A 22,723-nucleotide genomic window follows, 5' to 3' on the forward strand; every position below is an offset into this window, starting at 1 on the left:
CCCCAGGATCCCCGTGAAGGCTTTCCTTAGCAGGAACACGTGGTGTTCCCTCATCCTCTGGACCCCTTCCCTGGGCCTGCACCATCTCGGGGAAGCCAGGGATATCCCTGTTTGCCCAGTTTCCCATCCCCCCATGTTCCAAAGCCCATAGTGACACTTGAGCTCCTTCTCTCCTGTTTAGTGGCCCCACCCCATCCGATGCCATGTTTTTGCAACAGGAATTTATTGAATCACTAATTTTTCTCGTCCTCCTGGATCATTCCCATGAGCGCACAAACATGCTGTTATTTCTCCTGTCTCAAAAACAAGGACTTAATCACACTGGTTTGTCCCTCTTCCGAGTGGACAAACGTCTCCTCAGAGGTTTACAGTGTCTGTAAAGGCAGAACCAAGCCAGGGCTCACCTGCCAGGCACCGTTTTCCCCTCCTTGTCCCAACCCAACGTGAAGTGGCTGCCCACCTGCTCCTGGCTGCCCCTTGCCATGGCTTCAAAAGGGTTTTCTAGTCTGAGGCGACAGAGTAGGCCATTTGTGATGATTGGCCTTCCCCCTTCAGTGCTTGACCAGGTTCTCTGCTGCCTTGGATCTCACATGCCCTGGGCAGGGAGGGATCTGAGAACACTTCAGTGGCGGGTTTTCCTTTTCCCCTGGCATCTTGGTCTAAGCTGGTGGGCTTATGAATGTGTCAGGCATACATGAAGCTTGAGATACAAAAGACTTCCTGTTCCAGTGGTCACCATGCCTCCTGGCAGAAGCCCACACTTCCTGCTGTCACACATGCCCCTGCTCAGAAGAGCAAACCACAGAGCTATAAATCTCTCCACTTGGCATTTGCCAACTGCAACAGCGAGTATCTCTAATGGTTAAGAGCCCTGCTGCCAGCCAGTCAGCCTGTGAGAAAATGGGGAACTTGAGGAAGGTCTTCAGGAGAGGGCAGGGAAGTTTACAGATGCTGAGGACTCCTTAGAATGGCGGGGCCACGGTCAATTGCAAATAAATGTCTTTTCCTATAGGCCTCATACCCAAGGACGTAGCTCATTCTAGGTCAGGGGTAAGTGGGGAGCCAAGGAGCCCTAGGTCTTCCCTAGTAGCTCCTGTGGCATGCAGAGCCATGTTTCTTTGAAACATCATTCTCTTTTCTGAGCATGGACTAAGCTTTCCCTGATCATTTTACCTCAATGCTTGGCTCTTTCTGAGATTCCTGTTGCACTAAGGAAAGTTCCTTTTAATTGTTTTAGTGTTTCTCAACAGGGCATGATAGCTTTGGGCCAGACAATTCCTATCCTGCTCCACCCCCAACCTTTAGGACATGCAAAACACGCCTATTTTCAGATGCCCTCTGGGGTGTCCCAATCCCTGATTGGGAAACACTATGATTTAGGAGGTGAATGCTTAAGTGTCTTCCATCTTTTTTTTTTTTAAAGATTTTATTTATTTATTTGCGAGAGAGAGAATGAGAGATAAGAGCACGAGAGGGAAGAGGGTCAGAGGGAGAAGCAGACTCCCCGCTGAGCAGGGAGCCCGATGCGGGACTCGATCCCAGGACTCCAGGATCATGACCTGAGCCGAAGGCAGTCGCTTAACCAACTGAGCCACCCAGGCGCCCAAGTGTCTTCCATCTTAAAAAAAAAAAAAATTCAAGGGGCTCCTGGGTGGCTCAGTCGTTAAGCATCTGCCTTCGGCTCAAGTCATGATCCCACAGTCCTGGGATCGAGTCCCACGTTGGGCTCCCTGCTCAGTGGGGAGTCTGCTTCTCCCTCTGCCTCTGCTGCTCACCCTGCTTGTGCTGTCTCGCTGTCAAATAAATAAATAAAATCTTTTAAAAAAAATCCTTTGGGGGCACCTGGGTGGCACATACGGTTGAGCGACCGACTCTTGGTTTAGGCTCAGGTCATGACCTCAGAGTCCTGGGATTGAGCCCTGAGTCCGGCTCCGTGCTCTGAGTGTAATCTGCTTTAGATTCTCTCTCCCTCTCCTTCTCCCCGTCCCACTGTTTGCTCTGTCTCTAAAATAAAAATAAAAAAATCCTTTGGCCCAGACCTCTCTCCCACTTTATAGTCAGACATCACTAAAGAATTGGCTATACTCCCCCTCTCTAGTTTTTTTTACCTCACACTCATTACTAGTTTTTCCATCCTCACTTGAGTTCAAATCCCTTCCTATAGCTGGACACCTTAGTTAATTTCTCTGAACCTCAATGTTCTCATACAGAAAATGGACATAAAAATAGTTACCTCTCCCATAGGATAGTTTTGGAGACTAAATGGGTTATGGTAAAGCACTTGGGGGTTTACAGAAAGACAGTGGTCAACTTCAGATGATGAAGTCAAATGTATATGATTCTTCCTTTCTTGTTGAGCAATTCTCTAGAAGTTAAATAACAGTGTTAGATGATACAATGGTGGGCACTCCTCATCTGTGTCTGATTTGAATGTCTGATCTTGGCTTTTGGATTGAGACGGATGGTGGTAAGAAAGCTTTCTCATTCGTCACTAAGGTTTTTTTTCAGCGTGAGTATACATCCGTTTCTATTACGTACCTTTGCCACATCCATGGTGACGATTGTACGACTCCAGTCCTGAGGACCCATCCTTACAGTCATTGAATAAAACAGACTTGAAGATGGTGCATTAGTCATTTCATCCAAAGCTGGGTGGGTTTGCATTTCCTTGTTGGAATGGCCTGTTGATTTTTCTGCCATTCTTGTCATGAAGTAGGATCTCGGCAGAGCCCGAGAAGCAGGCGCCGTGGGCGCAGTAACTCCCCGTCGTACCGCCTCTCCGCAGGCCTGGCGCAGGCGCTGGTTTGTCCTCCGGCGGGGCCGCATGAGCGGCAACCCCGACGTGCTGGAGTACTACAGGAGCAAGCACTCGAGCAAGCCCATCCGCGCCATCGACCTGAGTGAGTGCGCAGTCTGGAAGCACGTGGGCCCTGGCTTTGTGCGGAAGGAGTTTCAGAACAATTTCGTGTTCATTGTCAAGACGACTTCTCGTACCTTTTATCTGGTGGCCAAGACCGAGGTGGAGATGCTGGTGTGGGTGTACAGCATCAGTCAGGTCTGCAACCTCGGCCAGCTGGAGGATGGTGCAGGTGAGAGCAGAGCTGGGGTTCCTGTGCGCCAGGCGGGGGTGGGGGGGTGAGCGGGAGGGCCACGGACGAGGTTGGCCCGCCTCCTCAAGCGTGTCTGGTACAGGCTACTTGATATCAGAATTGTTCCCACAAAGTACACGTCTAGAGGTGGCTTCCTTTCACCTGGTTTTAGATTTCAGGCCTGAACATGCCACATCCTGAACGTTACAAGTGACTTCGGTGGCTTCGAAGCCACTCCACAGCTTTGCTTGCATCAGCCACAGACAGCAGATGCAGTAAAAGTAGAATGTGGGTGAGGATGTCCTGGAAGGCTCTGGTTTTCCCCATGCTGTTGCTGCTGCTGATTTCCAGGAAATATTAAATATCACTGTTTTGGGGTAATTCACGGAACTCCAGTTTTTCTGTTCTCGACTGGGTTGTTCAGCCCTGGGTGGTAGAAAGACAGAACTCGGCTTCTTCTCATAGGCAGGGAAGAATTTCTCATATCTCCAATAGGCTTGAGCTGTGTGCAGGACAAATTAGCTCTGAGGTTGCTCTGGGCCACTCCTGGGCTTGCTTTCTCTCACTCTCGCTCACTCTTGCTCTCTCTTTCATACACATGCAAGCACATGTATTCCTATGTAATGTACTGGGTATCGTGCACCTAGCGTTACAATTCACTTACCTTCATGGAGTTTGCTGTGGAGCCCCTGATCCTCAACCTGTGAGATCTTGAATCTGATTTCCTTTAGCATGTTAGTCAGTCCTAAGTTCCAGTGGGCAATGGCTTCAACATCTCCACCCTTACTATATGCTAATCACCTGCCACGGAAACACACACTAGAACGCTAGGTGGCAGTGGGGAGTCAGCTGCAGCTGTCTAGGGTGGCACAGGACCGTGTGCTTCCTGAGGACAAAATCCTTTTCTTTTCATGAACTTGGGAAGCTTAGTAAGTGCAGTTAGCTATTCAGTCACATCACTGAGCTTCAAAAGCACTGAAATAAAAGGAAATGAAGTGATGGCAAGCTCTTTATCCTTGCTACAACAGATGAAGCTTACTTGCAAAGCTGCAGTGAATCCTTCCTGGCCAGAGTCCCAACGCGGTGCAAACAGAATGTCCCTGACCAATTCTTCCAGGCTTGCCACTCGCTCTCTGCCACCCTAGTCCCTACCTTCAGCCCAAACTACGTACATAACCGTGTGCAGTGTTACGTGTCTCCTCTATTTCTTTCCTCATCCAGGAGTTATCCTAAAACATAGACATATAACATGTTTCCCAGTATCCAAAGTGGAACAGGAATGAGTCAGACACCAGGCAGAAAGTGGACAGGTCTGGCGGGAATTTGGAGGAAGCCAGAAACCACCCCCTATGACCTTTATCATTCCCTGTAGCCCCCCCTCCTTAGTTTTTAAGAGGATGTAAGAGCAGAGAGTCCTTTTCATCTGAGAACCACGCCCGGAGGCCTTTCTTGTGGCTTTTCACATAAAGTGTTTGGTCCTGTATCCAGCAACCTTAGCTAGTCAACGCATCATGTGCACTCTAGCCAGGAGCTCTGCTAAATGCTCTTGTGTATTAGCTCATCTTATCCCCAGACTGATTTTGTGGTGTATGTGCTATTAGCATCTCCGCTTTACAAAGAAGGAAACTTGCAGCAGGTAGGTAGCAGGCCTACGGTTCCAGCAGCTAGATAGTAGAGCCTGGACTTGAACTCAGGCAGTTCTGGGCCACTCGGACTCAGGAATCCTGAACTTCTGCCAGCGTGGTTCAAAGGGAAAATAAAAGCCGACTTTTCATTGGAAATCTCTGAATATCATGCTCCTTGAGAAATGTCGGCTTTACCAGCCATCACACCCTATTTCTTTCTTTCCTTTTCCTTACACATCATTACCATTATTCTTTATTTATGTTTTATTTGTCTGTCTCCTCTAGCGGACTGTAGACTCCAGTGAAGGCAGAGTCTGTCTTGGCAGAGTTAGAACAGTTCTGCATGCATAGTAGGTGCAATAGGAGGTATTCTGCATAGACAGAAATAGACATATATCTGCATATGCAGACGTACATATCTGCACACATACATATGTAAGTGTGTACATACATGTTATGCATAAATATACGTGTGTATGTGTGTGTATTTGTTGAGTGAATAAACAGTAATGCAGGGCTATGGCCGAGAGCCATAAAGAAGCTGTGAGTAGACTATGTTACTGCAGATTTTTAGACCAAGAATGCTTGGCTTTTTTTACTCTTAATTGATTCAACACTTCACTTTTGGAACGTTGGCCTTCTTCCCCAGACATTGTTTATAGCTTGGGGAAATGGTCTCCTCCATCAGTACAAACACCAGCTGTGATTTGCATCTTCTATTTGGCCTCGTAGATGCTGTTTGAGATTTGTGAGTGAGTGCTAGAGCCATTCTTAAACGTTAACCCAGGAAATGATTTCTCCAGCAGATTCCATGGAGAGCTTCTCTCGCATGCCCTGCTCCCTCCAGCCATCCCCTGCCAGCTCCCTTCCCACCTCCTTGCCGAGAGATGACCTAAGCACGAATTCCGTAGCCACCGAGGAAAGCAGAAGTGAGTCAGAGTTTCTCTCCCTTCCTGATTATCTGATTCTGTCCAACTGTGAGACTGGAAGACCGCGGCACGCCAGGTATGCTCATGTGCACGTCTCTCTGTGTCTGGCGGGCTCTGGCACTGAGATGTGTGCTCAGTGTGCCTGACCAAAGCAGTCCATTGAGCTGTAGCATCCTCTGGTGGGTGTGTCTCCCCTCACCTCTTCCTGCGGCAGCCAAGGTGGGGACAGACCACCGTCAACCACTATGAGGGCTGAGTCATGCATGTGGCTTTCACGTCTAACCTTGAGTTTTCATATGTATCTGACACCAATAGGATGACAAAAATCAACAAACCATTGGTTCCTGCATCCAGGGATTGGTGAGGGCTGTGGAGGGAATGTGGAAGCATGGGAAAGAGGCCAGCATGGGTTTTATCATGGATAGGTGGCCTTCTTCTTCTGACTTCTGCCAGGGACTTGCTCCATTTCAGTCACATTTATATGCTTTTTTCCCCAGTCTGCCCACCAGATGTGATAGCTGGTCAAACTCAGACCGCTCATTGGAACAGACTTCATTTGATGACGTTTTTGTTGACTGCCTGCAGCCCGTGCCCCCCAGTAACTTGGCCTACCCCTCACGCCATGGGAGTGGCTCTCAGAAGGCGCCTTCCCTGAGGCCTCAGGCTGCCCTGATATGGAGCAGAGATATCAATGGGCCAACCAGGGATCACTGTTCTTCACCATTGCCAGAAACTTCCTTAAATTCCACCATTCAGGTAGATAAAAACCAAGGTTCCTTGCCCTATGAGGCAAAAGAACTAGACATCATGTCCAACATGCCACCTCCCCGCCCCCCGAAGCCAAGCCATCTCTCTGAACGGCGCCCAGAGAAGCAGCTCAAGAAGCCAGAGTGCACTATGGCACCAAGAAGAATCTCTCTCTCCGGTTTAGATAACATGAGGACCTGGAAAGGTAAGTGTTGGATGCTGACAGTGAGAGTGAAGCCTGCCTCCTCTTTACTCCTTGTGTCCACATGAGGACATTGCAAGTGTCCCTGACTCAAGCCAGGCTGGTCTTCCAGTAGGACCAGGCCATTGGTGGAAGGACACAGCCTGAATGCTCGAAATTCCTCTTCAGGTCTGGCCACCGGTAGAGATACTTAAGTCCCTGTGGCCGCTGAAGGAAGTCAGAGCCCTTGTCCCTTAGCCATGCCTCTGTCCATGTGATGGGCTCCCTACCTGAGACTAAGCTCCTGGTGTTTGTTTAGAGTCACTCAGGGTCCCACTCGGTACAGAAGGTGACATATTTTGCCTCCGTTCAGCCAGATTCCATTCTTTGGCTCTCACGTGCATAGTGAGAGGTGTGATGGTAGAGACCATAGCTCTTTTCTTTTCCAACAGTCCCGTCGGCCCTCTTCCTTCTCGCACCTGACGCGTTCTTTCCAGGTTTAGCTGACTGTCCACTAGTGATACAGCTTTTTACCAAGTTGTCACCATTAAGATAATTCTCACCCAGCCCTATCAGCTAGGTCTGTTGGCATGCCCTCCTGGAGCCCTCTTTTGCCTTTTCTCTGTAAAGCTGTTTATTCTAATGGGGTCGCCTTGCTGCCTCCTCTCTCTCTCTCTCTCTCTCTCTCTCTCTCCCCCTCCCCCTCTCTCCACCCCCACCCCCCGCTAATGTTCCAACCAAATATGATCAATGTAATCACTCCCACACTGCTACCTATAAGGTCATATCTTAAAGGAATTCTGCAAGTTTAAGGAATACAAACCCATTTCAAATTGTGTCAGTTTCTCATTCTGACTGTGGAGCTAAGGCATTCTGGCAGAGACCTCCCCCCAGTGCCCCTAGTGATGCGAACTTTACACGTTACTTTCTGCCAACCTCGATGAGATGAGTATAGCTGAGTACACAAAGGGTCCTAATGTGCTAACATGTGAACATTGGGCAAAAGGGGAAAACGGAAAGAGTATGTCAGCAGATTTTGGAAAGTGAAATTGAATGAGTGCCTGACTGGCTCAGTCGGGAGAGCATGCCACTCTTGATCTTGGGGTTTGTAAGTTGAAGCCCCACATTGGGTGTAGAGATTATTTATAAAATCTCTTTTTTTTAAGATTTTATTTATTTATTTGAGAGAAAGAGAATGAGATAGAGCGAGTACATGAGAGGGGGGAGGGGCAGAGGGAGAAGCAGACTCCCTGCCGAGCAGGGAGCCCGATGCGGGACTTGGGATCATGACCTGAGCCAAAGGCAGTCGCTTAACCAACTGAGCCACCCAGGTGCCCACTTACAAAATCTTTTTAAAAAGGTCTCAAATTGAAGAATAAAACATTGACATAATTTAAAATTTCAAGACAGACCTGAAATACTTAGGTTGTATTCTTTTACATGAAGGCAACAAAGTCTCATCAAAATGAAACTCATTGAAACAGAGTATTTGGGGCACCTGGGTGGCTCAGTTGTTAAGCGTCTGCCTTCGGCTCAGGTCATGATCCCAGGGTCCTGGGATCGAGCCCCGCGTCGGGCTCCCTGCTCCGCGGGAAGCCTGCTCCTCCCTCTCCCACTCCCCCCTCTTTGTGTTCCCTCTCTTGCTGTCTCTCTCTGTCAAATAAATAAATAAAATCTTAAAAAAAAAAAAAAACAGATTTTGGCCGTGAAACAAAGACCCAAAATGATAGTGATGGATAGAAGCAAAATGGATCCAATAAAGCAGAGGGAGTACATCAAATTGATTATTCTGCCTTCCCCATTGAGGTCTCCCTGGAATCGATGGTTGTGTGTGACAGCAGAGTGGAGTCAAGGTTCATTATTGTCCACATGGATCTCTGTCCAGTGACCCAGCACCCTCGACTGCAAAGGCCCTCGAATTCCCAACACTCTCCAGTGCCCCCTCTGCCATAAAGGAAATGCTGTGTATGGTGGGGGAGGTCTGCCTCTCAGCTCTGCTTTCTCTCCCATTGGGCCCCATGGTCCAGTCTGCACCAATGCCACAGTCCCTTAATTATTGACATTTCTGTCTTGCAGTCTTCCCATCTGTTCTTAAAGAGTACCATGCCTATTCTAGGCCAAGTTTATTTTATTTTATTTTATTTTTTCGACAGAGAGAGAGACAGTGAGAGAGGGAACGCAAGCTGGGGGAGAGGGAGAAGCAGGCTTCCCGCCGAGCAGGGAGCCCGATGTGGGGCTCGATCCCAGGATCCTGGGATCATGACCTGAGCCGAAGGCAGACACTTAACGACTGAGCCACCCAGGCGCCCCTCTAGGCCAAGTTTAGAGTCAGTTGGTCAGGTTCCAAACATACAGACACAAATATATTGGGGATTTGAGGCAGACTGCATGGTATCTAAAATCCAACTTGTGAAGATTTGACATCCATACAATGTTGAGTTTTTCAGTTCGTGAACAGGAAATATCCTTCCATTTATATAGGTCTTATTTGATTTCTGTCTATAATTTGATTTATAGTTTTTAGTGAAGTCTTGCATATCTCTTATTAACATATTTCCACGTATTTATTCTTTTTTAATGTTATTGTCAATGGTATTTTAATATCTTTTTTGCTACTATATAAAAATTAATTTAGTTTTGGGGCACCTGGTTGGCTTTGTCGGTGAGCATCTGCCTTCGGCTCAAGTCATGATCCCAGCATCCTGGGATAGAGCCCCACGTTGGGCTCCCTGCTTAGCGGGGAGCCTGCCTCTCACTCTCCCTCTGCTATTCCCTTGTGCCCTCTCTCTCTCTGTCTAATAGAGATAAAAATCTTTAAAAAATTAATTTAGTTTTATGTTTTGATTTTGTATCTAGCTTTTCTAAACTAGAGATTATGTTGCATTTTCTTTGTTCACAATATCACATGCAAATACTAATAATAACTGCATTTCATCTTTTATAACACATATTTTCATTTACTTTTTCTCCTGTCCCTGCTTGGGCTAGGAAGTCTAGGACATTGCTGAATCGGAGTGGTCATAACAAGGACCCTTTTCTTATTCCAGCATTTCACCATTATAATGCAACCTGCAGATTTTTGTCGATACCATTCATACCATTCAGTAGATTAAAGACATTCTCTGATAACCCTACTTTGCCAAGTGTTATTTTTTAAAACTCATAATGGATATTGAATTTGTTGAAACATTTTATGATCATATGATTTTTCTCTTTTATCCTCTTAATGTGAGGAAGTTTATTGGTTGATTTTTTTTGAATGCCAAACCAACCTTGCATTCCTGAAATAAACTCAACTTCATCATAAAGGGTATCCTTTAAATAAATTACTAGATTTGTTTTGCTCATATTATGTTTTGAACTTGTTTTTTGATCTGTGTTTCTGAGGGAGATTGTCCTATACTTTTCTTTTCTTCTGATAACTCCGTCAGGTTTTGGTAGGAGAGAAAAAGGTTATGCTGACTTCATAAAACAAACTAGAAAGTTTTCTTCTTTTTTACTCTTTAGAAAAATTTGTGTATGATTGGTATTATTTCTACCTTAGTTGATTGCCAAAATTTACTAGAAAAGCCATTGGGACATGGGGTTTGCTTTGAGGAAAGATGTTTAAATTAAGGAGTTAGTTTCTTTCTTTAGTCTTTAATAGACTATTCAGATTTTCTATATTTTTCAAGCAATCTGCTTATTTCTCCTAATTTTTCAAATTTATTGTCATAAAATTGATTATAACAGCTTCTTGCTATCTGTAATAATAGCTTCTTTTCATTCCTGATATTCATAATGTTGGCCTTCATCTGTTTTTCTTAATCAGTCTTGCTGGCAGTTTATCATTTTTACTAGTTGTTTTGTTTTAAGTAAGCTCTATGCCCAAAATGGGGCTTGTACTCACGACCCTGAGATCAAGAGTCACATGCTCTACCCACTGAGCCAGCCAGGCACTCCTGTTTTGCATTGGTTTTTGTTTTGTTTTGTTTTTTGTGTGTTTGTTTGTTTTTCTTACCAGAGTACAAATTTTGGCTTTGTTGAATTTTTTTCCAGTTGTATATTTGTTTTCTGTTGCATAAACTTTTGCTCATATTTTTATTCTGTCTTTCCTTCTTGGGTCAGCAAACTGTGGCCTATGGGCCAAATCTGACCAACAGCCTGTTTTTTTACAGCCCACCAACTAAGAATGGTTTTTACACTTTTAAGGGGTTGTAAAAAAAAAAAAAAATACTATTTGGTTCTTTCCAGAAAAAGTTTCCTGACCCCTGTTGTACTTCCTTGGAGGTAATTTGCCTATTTCCTAAATTCTTTTAATGGATGGGTGGCTTATTGAATTTCTGCCTTTCTTTTTTAACTAATGTACATGTTGAAGGCTACAGATTTTCTGTAAACACTGTATTAGCCACATCCCACACATTTTGAGATGTCATATTTTCATTTTCATTCAATGCAAAATATTTTCTAGTTTTCATTGTGGTCTCTTCTTTGCCCCTTGTGTTATTTAAAACTGCATTTCTTAATTTCCAAACCTGAGAATTTTCTAGTGATTTTTCTCATTGATTATATTTTGATTAGAGAACATCCTCTAGTTCAGTCCTTAGAAATTTGAGATTTCTTTGCAGCTCAATACACAGGTATTTTTGTGAATAATCTGAATATACCTTGAAAAGTATGCATACTCTGAAATTGCTCAGTGAGGTATTCTATGCAGGTGACTCAGGTCAAGTTCTTCAGTGATCATGTCGTTCATCCCTCCTCTATCTGCACTGTTTTTCTGTTTCCTTATTGTAGCAGTTACCAAGTTCAAGTCTAGCCCTATGATTGAAGAGTGAGTATCTCTTTCTCCTTTATAATTCTGTCAGATTTTTCTGTGTATAACTAAAAGCTATGTTATTAGTTACATACCGCTTAGGGATTTTATATTTTCCTAGTGAATTGAAACTTTTATCAATTTGTCATGACTCTCTAGTAATGTTTTTATCTTGAAGTCTATTTTATATGATAGTAACATAGCTATGCCTGTATTAAGTACTAAGTACTACTAATAAATACTGACCAACAGGTTAGTACTGGCATGGTACATATTTTCTCACTGTTTGGCTTTCATCTTTTCCATGACTAAATTTTAGATATGTTTCTTATAAAAAACATACAGCTATTTTTTTGTATTGTTATTTAAATTTTTCATCTAGTCTGACAGTCTTTCTCTTTTAACTGGAAAGGTTAACGTATTTACATTAATTAGATTCATTTTTACCATTTTATTTTGTGGTTTCTGTTTTTCCTGTTTGTACAAAATTTCTTACATGTAATCTCATTCCTTGCTTTCTTCTGAATTGAATTCGCTACCTCTTTTCAGTTTTGTTTTTTACCTCTTTTCAGTTTTAACCTCTCCTGATTTGGAAGTTATACATTCCATTTCTACTTTTAGTGATTACCTTCTACATTTTTATCATGCATATTTAATATCTGAAGTTTATCAATATCCTTACTCTTCTCCCAACGTAATACAAAGACATTAGAATGCTTTAGACCTAATTACCTCTCCCATCTTAATATACTAATACCATGTAGTATTTTATTTTTTATTTTTATTTTTTTATTATTATGTTAATCACCTACATTACATCATTAGTTTTGGATGTAGTGTTCCATGATTCATTATTTGCGTATACCATGTCGTATTTTACTTCTATCTTTAAATCCCATAGGGTAAAAATTGGTATTATTTTATACAGTCATTTTTTTTTTAAAGATTTTATTTATTTATTTGACAGAGAGAGAGAGCGCAAGAGAGGGAACAGAAGCAGGGGGAGTGGGAGAGGGAGAAGCAGGCTTCCCGCTGAGCAGGGAGCCCGATGTGGGGCTCCATCCCAGGACCCCGGGATCATGACCCGAGCCGAAGGCAGCCGCTTAACCGACTGAGCCACCCAGGCGCCCCTATGGTCATTTTTTTTAAAGTTTCACTTACATTAAGTATTTTTCTAGTTTATCATTGCTTCTGGCATCTCCTAACTTCATTCTGGGATGACTTTAATTCTTTTTGTGGCTTATAGATTCACAGTTACTATATCTTCAAATATTGCCTCTCCATTGTCCCTATTTTTCCTCTGGGGGTCCAGTTATATGGATTACAGATTTCACACTCTGTCTTGTATGTTTCTTGAATTCTCTTTTACATCTTTCATCTCTTTGTACTGAATTCTAGTAATTTCTTTCAATTTTTGAAGTCTCTCTTCGGTTGTGCCTAATCTGTATAACTCATATTTTGAGTCCAAATTTCATTTATTTAATTTTTAAAGGAATATTTATATTTCAAAATCACTATTATAAGAAGGTGTACCTAGTGCTTACTTCGGCAGCACATACACTAAAATTAGAATGATACAGAGAACATCAGCATGGCCCCTGCACAAGGATGACTGGCAAATTCATGAAATATTCCTTATTTTGCTTTCCTTTTCTAATGTTTATGGGTGAAGAAACAGGCTCTGATAAGTGACTACCTAACTGAGGGCCCTTCTGGTTTCAAATCCTACCCCCGATTCTTCCTCCTCCAAAAAGCAAAAAGTTATACAATGAAAAGTCTCCTTTGTACCCCTCTGTCTCCTGTTTGCTCTTTCCCTATCAGCCATATCCTTCTTGAGAATTTTCTGGATATTCAAGAAAATATGCATGTATAATCTACTTTTTAATGCAAATAGTAGCACTCTTACACTCTACCGTATCCATTGATTTTCCTCTTAAGAATATATCTTGGATATTATTCAGCCATAAAAAAGAATGAGGGCACCTGGCTGCCTCAGTCAGTAGAGCATGCAACTCTTGATCTTGGGGTTATGAGTTTGAGCCCTACGTTGGGTGTAGAGATCACTTAAAAATAAAATAAGAAAAAAAGAATGAAATCTTGTCATTTGCAATGACATGGATGGAGCTAGAGAGTATAATGCTAGGTGAAATAAATCAGAGAAAAACAAATAGCATATGATTTCACTCATATGTGGTATTTAAGAAACAAACAAGCAAAAGGAAAAAGAGAGACAAACCAAGAAACAGACTCTTAACTATAGAGAACACACTGGTGGTCAGCAGAGGGGAAGTGGGTGAGCTAGGGGATGGGGATGAAGGGAGGGCACTTGTGATGGGCATTGGGTGATCAAAATAAAAAATTTAAAAAACTTTAAAAAGAATATATCTTGGTGATTTTTTACATTAGTAGAAACATACCTTATGGCCCAGCAATTTCGCTTCTAGGAATTTAGCCTACAGTTGCTCTCAAGGACAGTATTGGGACAGCAGCAGTGTTTGGGGACTGTATAGTATTTGTAATTTTGGTAGATGGTGTAGATTGGTTTAACTCCTGTGAAGGGCAATTTTGCCTACAGAAATGGGGCACCTGGGTGGCTCAGTCGCTTCAGTGGCTGCCTTTGGCTCAGGTCATGATTCCGGGGTCCTGGGATCGAGCCCCACTCCCTGGTCAGTGGGGAGCATGCTTCTCCCTCTGCCCTTCCCCTCTGCTCGTGCTCGCTCTCTCTCAAATAAATAAATAGAATCTTAAGAAAAAAAATGCTTACCCATGTAAAAAATTATATGTGTACATGGTTGGTGATTGAAAATTGTGAAAGAGTGGAATTAACCTTAATGTTCATTAATAGAGACATGGTTAAATACATTATTCTATATCCATTCAATGCAATGGTTCATACTTGTAAAAAAGTCAGATAGTTCTCTGCTTATATTAGATAATAATATTATATCAATATCGAATTTGCTGAATTTGATAAAAAGCACTGCAGTTATATAAAAGAACGTCCTTTTTCTTTTTTTTTATCTTTTTTTTTAAAGATTTTATTTAGTTAGGGGCGCCTGGGTGGCTCAGTCATTAAGCGTCTGCTTTCGGCTCGGGTCATGATCCCAGGGTCCTGGGATCGAGCCCCGCACCGGGCTCCCTGCTCAGCGGGAAGCCTGCTTCTCCCTCTCCCACTCCCCCTGCTTGTGTTCTCTCTCTCACTGTCTCTCTCTCTGTCAAATAAATAAATAAAACCTTAAAAAAAAAAACCCTGGTTTTAGAAACTAAACCCAACATTTCCAGTAACCATAGAAACAGTGAAAATTTGCCATGAAAGCCCTTACATCGTGCTTTTGATATAGGGAGGTAGGAAGATGCAAGAACCAGGACACATGAGACATGACATTTTATCTACAACTCCTGTTCACTTTACTGAGGGTGTAGTTTCAAAATTCAGTCACCTTACCTTCTTCAGCTTCAGACTCAGATTCTTCTTTAACACCTTTGAGCCACTCTACGAACCTTTTCATTTGCTCAAGGAAGACACTTCTCCCCTTTGCAACATGTGCATGTTTATACAACTTCAGAATGGGCTTTTCACTCAGGACTTCAGCTTTATAAAAAAAGCACCACTATTTTCTTGAAGCCCTTCATGAAATGAATGTTGTCATAGCAATACTCTTGAATCTTCAGTAACAGAGTCAGCTCAGACTGACCTTGAGTAGTAAAGGCAGCAAGTAGAGGGCTGTATTGCTTCAAGGGACTGATGGCTTGCTCTGCTACCAGACTATTCCAATGACAACGGGTTCTGGGATGTTGTTTTTGTTTTTGTTTTCATCTCCTCCTTGATATACAAAATTATATCCTTACATGGATCACCACAGGACATCTGTTCTTGAAGTTCTTTCTGGAGTTCCTTTCAAGCTCTTCGGGTTTGCTAATCCTGAACATATTCTGAAAGTTCTTTCAAGCCTGCCTTAGTGAAATACTTGGTGAAGTGTTCAACGCCATGTTTATTGGCAGGAAAAAAGACTTGCAGCTACTGCATTGATATCTTTTTCATGTATCCATGATTTAAAGAGCTTTACGGCAAAAGCTGCTGAAACCCCTTCTTTAACCAAATTCTCATTATAAAAGCTATTAAGAATGGATGCATTAAGTGTCCCATTAGCCAGAAGAACACCAGTCAACATAACCAACTTGTTCTTCTCTGACTCTGAAAAACCCCTTAAGAACGGCAGCAGCTTTTTTACTTCATCTTCAAAACCTTTCTCCAGGTATTTGTTGCGCCTGATTGACTTATCAAAAACCTGAGCAAATGTTTGCATGGTCTCCGGGTCTTCTTGCGCTGCGAACACACAAACATCTGCGCGCATCATGTCACCCGCCAGCGTACCGCGTGGGGCCAGCATTCCACCGGCCACCAGAATGTCAAAAAGTGTTTCTGCATGTTGGCGGTAATCAAGTTTTGCTCCAGAAGCATCGAGAAACTTTGCTACTGCTTCCAAATCAGCACCAGTTTCAGTGAAGCCTTGAATAATACAGTCTTGAAACTGAGTAGGGTCATACCTCTCTTTTTCATCGTTTTTTCTGGTTTTAAAACGCTGGCCTGATAGCGTTGACTTTTGCTGCTTTTGATTATTCATAAAAGACATCTGAATTTAAGGCGACGAGAAAAGAGCCAGAAATCCCCGATGCGGCAGCAACTGTGGCAGTGACTCTTCTCCCCAAATAAGTTTTGTATTATTGTTCTATGCATTTGTCTTTTAAATCAGTTAAGAGAATAAATGAGAAAATTATATACTTCTATTGTCTTTTACATTTACCCTACATGATTCTCTTTAGTTCTTGGTGAGGGTTTGCATTACCATCTGGTGTCATTTCCCTTTCAACCTGTATTAGGGTCTTCCTTTAGTATTTCTTATAAGGAAGATCTGCTAGCAGTAAGTTCTCTCGATCTTTGTTTCTCAGGGGATGTTTTTATTTCACCTTCATTTTTGAAATACAGTTGTGCCGGATGTAGAATTCTCGTTTGACAGATTTTTTTTTCTTTCAGCATTTTGAATTTCTAATTCTACTACCTTCTGGCTTTCCATTGTTTCCGATGAGTACTCTGCTATTAATCTTACTGTGATTCTCTTGTACCTAGAGAGCTGGTTTTCTCTTACCGCATTCGAGATTTTCTCCATGCCTTTGATTTTCAACATTTGACTATGATGTGTCTAGGTATTGATGTGTTTGTGTTTAGCTTACTTGGAGTTCTTTGAGCTTCTTAGTTGTAGATTAATGTTCTTCATCAAATTTGGGAAGTATTCTGCCATTGTTTCTTCAAAAGAATTTCCTCCTTTTTTTCCCTCACTTCTCTCCTCTCCTTGTAGGACTCTAATTACATGTATGTTAGTACACTTGATGGTGACAAGTCTTTGAGGCTTTGTTCGTTTTTCTTCATTCTCATTATTTCTTTTCCAGACTGGACAATTTATATTGATCTCTTTGGAGTTCATTGATTTTTCTATCAGTTCAAATCTTCTCTTGAGGACTTCTTGTGAATTTACATTGTAGTTATTGTACTTTTCAACTCCAAAATCCCATTTGCTTTTTTCCAGTTTCTATCTTTTTATTAATGAGTCATTGTTATATTATCTTATAACTTTTTTAAAGATTTATTTATTTATTTTAAAGATTTTATTTATTTGAGAGAGATAACAAGAGAGAACACGAACAAGGTGGAGGGGCAGAGAGAGGGGGAGAAGCAGGCTCCCTACTGATCAGGGAGCCAGGCATGGGGATTGATCCCAGGACCCTGGGACCATGACCTGAGCCAAAGGCAGATGCTTAATGACTGAGCCACCCAGGCACTCCTAAGGATTTATTTATTCATTTGCAGGGAAGAGGGGGAGGGACAAAGAGAATCCTGAAGCAGACTCCCTGCTGAATGCAGAGCCTGATGCAGAGCTCTATCCCAGGACCCCAAGATCATGACCTGAACTGGAATCCAGAGTCGGCAATTTAACCGACTGAGCCACCCAGGTGCCCCTATCTTGTAATTTTTTTGAACATGGTTTCCATTTGGTTCTTTGAACATATTAATAATAATAGTTTTGGGCACCTGGGTGGCTCAGTCGTTAAGCGGCTGCCTTTGGCTCAGGTCATGATCTCGGGGTCCTGGGATCGACTCCTGCATCAGGCCCCTTGCTCAGAAGGGAGTCTGCTGCTCCCTCTCCCCCTGCTTGTGCTCTCTCTTTCTTTCTCTCTCTCAAATAAATAAATAAACTCTTAAAAAAATAATAGCAGTTTTGAAGTCTTTCTTGCTAATTCCAATATCTAGAACTTTTCAGAGACAGTTTTTATTGACTGATTTTTTTTCCTCTGTATGGATCATTATTTTACCCCTTCTTTGTGTCTGTTTTAATTTTTTGTTGAAAACCGACTATTTTAGGCGCACCTGGGTGGCCCAGTCAGTTAAACATCTGCCTTCGGCTCAGGTCATGATCTCCAGGTCCTGGGATCGAGTCCCACGTTGGGCTCACAGCTCAGCGGAGAGTCGGCTTCTCCCTCTCCCTCTGCCTCTCCCCGTGCTTGTGTGCTCTCTCTCTCTCTCTCTCTCTCTCTAATGAATAAATAAAATCTTAAAAAAATAAATAAATAAAAAATAAATTTCTTTAAATGGGACGACTGGATGGCTCAGTTGATTAAGTGTCTGCCTTCGGCTCAGGTCATGATCTCAGGGTCCTGGGATTGAGTCCCACATCGGGTTCCCTGCTCAGCGGGAAGCCTGCCTCTCCCTCTTACTCTCCTCTGTGTACTCTCTCTTTCCCTCTCTCTCTCAAATAAATAAATAAAATCTTAAAAAAAAAAGAAAACTCCCGCCGAGCAGGGAGCCCAACGTGGGGCTCGATCCCAGGACCCTGGGATCATGAACTGAGCCAAAGGCAGTCGCTTAACCAACTGAGCCACCCAGGCATCCCTAATTTATTTATTTTTATTCTGGCATTTTATCAATATAGCCGTTGTAATAGAATTTACCATCTTGGGTAAAACTGACCATCCAGTTAATCCAGGTACTTGGTGGGCCCTTTCAGTACGTAGCGTCAGGTGTTACTTTATCTGTGGACTTTTTCTTGGATTATAGTTTTTAATATTAGTACTATACCATTGTTTGGTACCATTGTTTCCTTCTATGAGGAATCTAATAATAAATATGTATACTGCATCTTGTTTGCCTGTCTTCTATTTCAACCATTTTTTTTCTGTGATTCTTTTCCTTTTTTATTCTCTTAGCTGTTTTCTGGCATTTCTTCAATGGCATTTATTAAATTTTCAGTTGAATCTCTTTTTCCCTGGGAATCTTGTGGCTTAGGCCTCATCTCTGAGACTGGTTTTCTCTTTCTCTTCACTTTTTTCCCTGAGTACAGTCATTCAGTTCTTATTTCATTATGTCGTTTTCTTCAACCATTTCTGTCCTTTGTTTTAATGATTTATTTATTTATTTATTTATTTATTTGAGAGAGAGAGAGCACGAGCGGGGGAGGAGCAGAGGGAGAAGCAGACTCCCCCCTGAACATGGAGCCCCATGCTGGGCTCAATGCCAGAACCCTGAGATCATGACCTGAACTGAAATCAGGAGTCAGACAGTTAAACGACTGAGCCACCCAGGTGCCCTTATCCTTTGTTGTTGTTGTTGTTTTAAGATTTTATTTATTTATTTGAGAGAGAGAGAGAGTGAGCACAAGTAGGGGGAGGGGAGGAGAGGGAGAATCAGGCTCCCGAATCAGGCTCCCGGCTCAGCCAGGAGCCAGACGCAGGGCTCAATCCCAGGACGCTGGGGATCATGACCTTAGCCGAAGGCAGACGCTTAACCGACTGAGCTACCCAGGTGCCCCCTATCCTTGTTTTTAAAGCAAAGTGTTAGAAATAAAATTGTTACCTAATATTAGACGAATACTCAAATTATGATCCATCTGTAGAATGAAACACAATACCATTGAATAAAAGAATGAAGAAATTCTTGATTGTGTTTCTCTGCCCTGATCTCCAAGATATTAAGTGAAAAAATCAAGTTGCAGGATGGGGAGTATAATATGCTACCATTTGTGTTAAAAAGGAATATATAAAGAAATAAAAATATGTGTGTATGTATACATATATGTATATACAGATGGTCCCTGACTTACGATGGCTCGATTTAGGATTTAAAAAAAAAAAAAAAGATTTATTTATTTATTTGAGAGAGAGAGAGAAAGTGCGCATGTGTGCATGAGCGGGGGTGGGGGCCAGGCACCACAGAGGAAGAGAGTGACAAGCAGACTCCCCACTGAGCGGGGGCAGGGGTGGGCAACGTGGGGCTTGATCCCAGGACCCTGAGATCATGACCGGAGCTGAAATCAAGAGTCGGACGCTCAACCAACTGAGCCATGCAGGTGCCCCCAATTTAGGATTTTTTTACTTGATGATAGTGCAAAGGCAATATGCGTTCCGTGGAAACTGTACTTAGAGTTTTGAATTTGGATCTTTTCCCCGGGCGGGTGATACATAGTACGAGCCTCTGTTGTGATGCTGGATAGTAGCAGTGAGCTGCAGCCCCAAACTTTATTATAAAATAGGCTTGTGTCTTAGCTGATTTTGCCCAACTGTAGGTGAATGTTAGTGTTCTGAGCACGTTTAAGGCAGGCTAGGCTAAGCTATAATGTTTGGTAGGTTAGATGTAGTAAACACATTCTTTATTTAGAATATTTTCAATTTAGGGTAGCTTTATCAGGACATCACCGATAAAGGAAGTTGAGGAAGATCTGTATATAATGCACAATCTCCCATTACATCTTTCTGAGCTGGGAATTATTCTCTCACTTTAAGATGATGTTGACTCTTGGGGCACCTGGGTGACTCAGAAACCAATCGGAAACCAAATCCGATTCTTGGTTTCAGCTCAGGTCATGATCTCAGGGTCATAAGAGCGAGCCCTGCATTGGGCTTACATGCTGGACATGGAGCCTAAGATTCTCTCTCTCCCTCTCCCTCTGCCCCCCCTCCCCGAAAAAAGATGATATTTACTCTTCAGTATATTTTTCCAAGGCAACTTGACTTTTCATATCTCCAGGTCCTTGAGGAACACTTCCCTGGTACCCACTTGCTGAGAGCACTGGACTTTTCTAACATTATTCTGTGGTTGCTCATCTTCCTGCTCTTTGAATATTGGGATTCTGTAGGGTTTTGTAGTTAAACTGCTCTTAACACTGGCAACTTAGATAGACTCATCTACTCTTATGGTTTTGACTGCCATCTCTAAGCTGCTAATTCCCAAAAATCATATCTCATTTGAGTCTAGGCCCATTTATCTTACTGCTCTGCTTTCTGGACATGTCTTCTTTCAGTTCAACAATTATTCTAAATGTTTATGTCACACTGTTTGTCACATCCATCTGAGAAGTTTGTAGTCCTGGATTAACCCAACTTTCTTCTTTCTCCATGCCTGTACCTGAGTGGCTGGCTATTGCTGCAGCAAATCACGATCACGGGTCTCCCATTCACCCTCAGTGCTGCTCTGTGGTGCTGCCCCTTGTCTGCTTATCACAAGGGATCTTGTACACCTTCTCTCTTCAAACCTCTCTCTCTGTCTCTGTCATCTCTACGCTCAGAAAATTCATATAATATATGCAACAGGTATTTGTTAACTCTTTGCTATATGTCCTCCTAATTCATAGAGAGAACTGAAGCCATGATACAGAAACTTCCAAATCTGGTCTGATTTCCATCTGTTGGTGAATGTGCTCTGACTGCCCAACGAGACGTAATAGCAAGCCTTGCATATAGAAACTGTGTTATGCTTCTCTTCCTCTCCAGAGCTGAGCATAGGGCCCTGAGGTCCATAGGGACTTGGAACCTAGTTTCAACTGATACCGTCTTGCGTTTCTCACCACCCCGGCTTGTCTCTTACAGCTGATGTAGAAGGCCAATCGTTAAGACAACGAGACAAGCGGCTTAGTTTAAATTTGGTAAGTTTGGCACTTGAGTTCCTTTAAGCCTCAATTTGACCAAAAATAGCCTAACCAACATATGTTCCCTTGAGGTCTTTTGAGACTCAGCACTGAGTCTCTGAGGACCCTTTCAGTCTCCCCTAAGACTTGCACTTGTCTGGGAACTACTAGACTGAGTGTTCTGTGAGGACCCTGCCAGTTCTAATGGTTCAGACCCTTGTCTGGCTCAGGGCAGGACTTCAGGCATCACATCATATGTAGAGCATCTGCAGACATTCCTAACCCACTGTCTTCTAGCATCACCTTCAGGAGAGTCTCACTCACCTCATACAATAGGTACAGAAGCAGAGCTGGAGTTGGAGGCCTATCGGACTTTCCTAAGGAAGTTCGAGGTTATTCTTGGATAATTTGCAACCAAAGCCCCATGTGCGGCCGTTTCCATGACCGTTCTGTTTTCTTGCAGCCGTGCGGGTTCTCCCCCATGTCCCCTACGGCTTCAGGCGGGGCTGAAGACGGCTACGTGCCCATGGGCCCCCAGGCAGCCATCTCTGGTCTTGGAGCCCGCTGCAGCCATGATGACTACATCCCAATGAGCCCAGGAAGCATCCCAAGCCCGCTGCCTGAGCTGCCTGCGGACCTGGAGCCTCCGCCAGTGAACAGAGATCTCAAGCCTCAGAGGAAACGTAAGCCACTTGACCAGGCGCGCCATGCAGGAGAGGGGGTACGGGTCCTAGAGGCCATGTGAAAAAGTTCCCTTCCTGACACTCTCTGGGAAGAAAGCACTAGAGGAACCACCTCCGAGGGCTGGGAAGTGTAAGGAGCAATGGCCGGGACTGCATGGGAAGGGCCGGGAAAGCTTGCCACCCCAGACTGAGAAAAGGAGGCATGGGACTTAAGGCACTGTGGCCCTGCAAATACAGCCTACAAAGCCAAGTTCATTCCAGAGGGCTCATCTTCAGCTGCTTCCCTAACAAAGGTCCAGAGCTAAGTGACGATGATGAAACCCGCCTGGCATCTCTTTGTTTAAACAGACTTGAATATAATCACAGTGAGGTAGCCAAGAATGACTTTTGACAGGAATTCCTGAATGCCAGACCTGGTCACATGCAACTTCTCACTCACTGCCCTGCACATGCCCATCAGCAGAGGTGTCTGGGGGCAATGAGCAGTCTGGATCCTATAGGCCCAGAGCTCCTCGAAGCTTCTGCCTTGTTCCCAGGCAGCTTCTCTGGTCTGCAAACAGCATGGATAGAGAGGGAAGAAAAGCAGGTCAAAGTAACTTACTAACTTCATTCTTGCCCATTGCCACCTGCCCAGTAGGTGTGTGTGATTACTAGGAACTATTTGGTACAATGACCGTGATCTCTGGTTGGTCCCCACCTCTCTTTGCTCTTTGGAAAAACC

General features: G+C 43.3%; 1 protein-coding gene, 1 non-coding gene and 1 pseudogene across 3 annotated transcripts in view; 2 read left to right on the forward strand and 1 right to left on the reverse strand.

Moving 5' to 3' along the window:
- The window catches only part of GAB3 (GRB2 associated binding protein 3), a 100,083-nt gene that overhangs the window by 54,521 nt on the left and 22,839 nt on the right, over positions 1-22,723 (forward strand). Inside the window, exons 2-6 of one of the 2 annotated variants that reach the window (XM_027609687.2) lie at positions 2,786-3,089; positions 5,518-5,719; positions 6,141-6,595; positions 21,282-21,337; positions 21,783-22,002. In XM_027609687.2, coding sequence (XP_027465488.1) covers positions 2,825-3,089; positions 5,518-5,719; positions 6,141-6,595; positions 21,282-21,337; positions 21,783-22,002 — 1,198 coding nt within the window. In that variant the 5' untranslated portion in view covers positions 2,786-2,824. The remainder of the gene's footprint in view (positions 1-2,785; positions 3,090-5,517; positions 5,720-6,140; positions 6,596-21,281; positions 21,338-21,782; positions 22,003-22,723) is intronic. The other variant, XM_035725351.1, reaches the window with a different exon arrangement.
- On the reverse strand, positions 6,683-15,991 carry LOC113931192 (annotated as a pseudogene).
- Positions 12,903-13,009, forward strand: LOC113931604. Its single transcript, XR_003522771.1, has one exon. It is a non-coding gene; the product is annotated as a U6 spliceosomal RNA (small nuclear RNA).

The sequence above is a fragment of the Zalophus californianus genome, chromosome X (genome assembly GCF_009762305.2).
Source record: "Zalophus californianus isolate mZalCal1 chromosome X, mZalCal1.pri.v2, whole genome shotgun sequence".
Lineage (NCBI taxonomy): Eukaryota > Metazoa > Chordata > Mammalia > Carnivora > Otariidae > Zalophus > Zalophus californianus.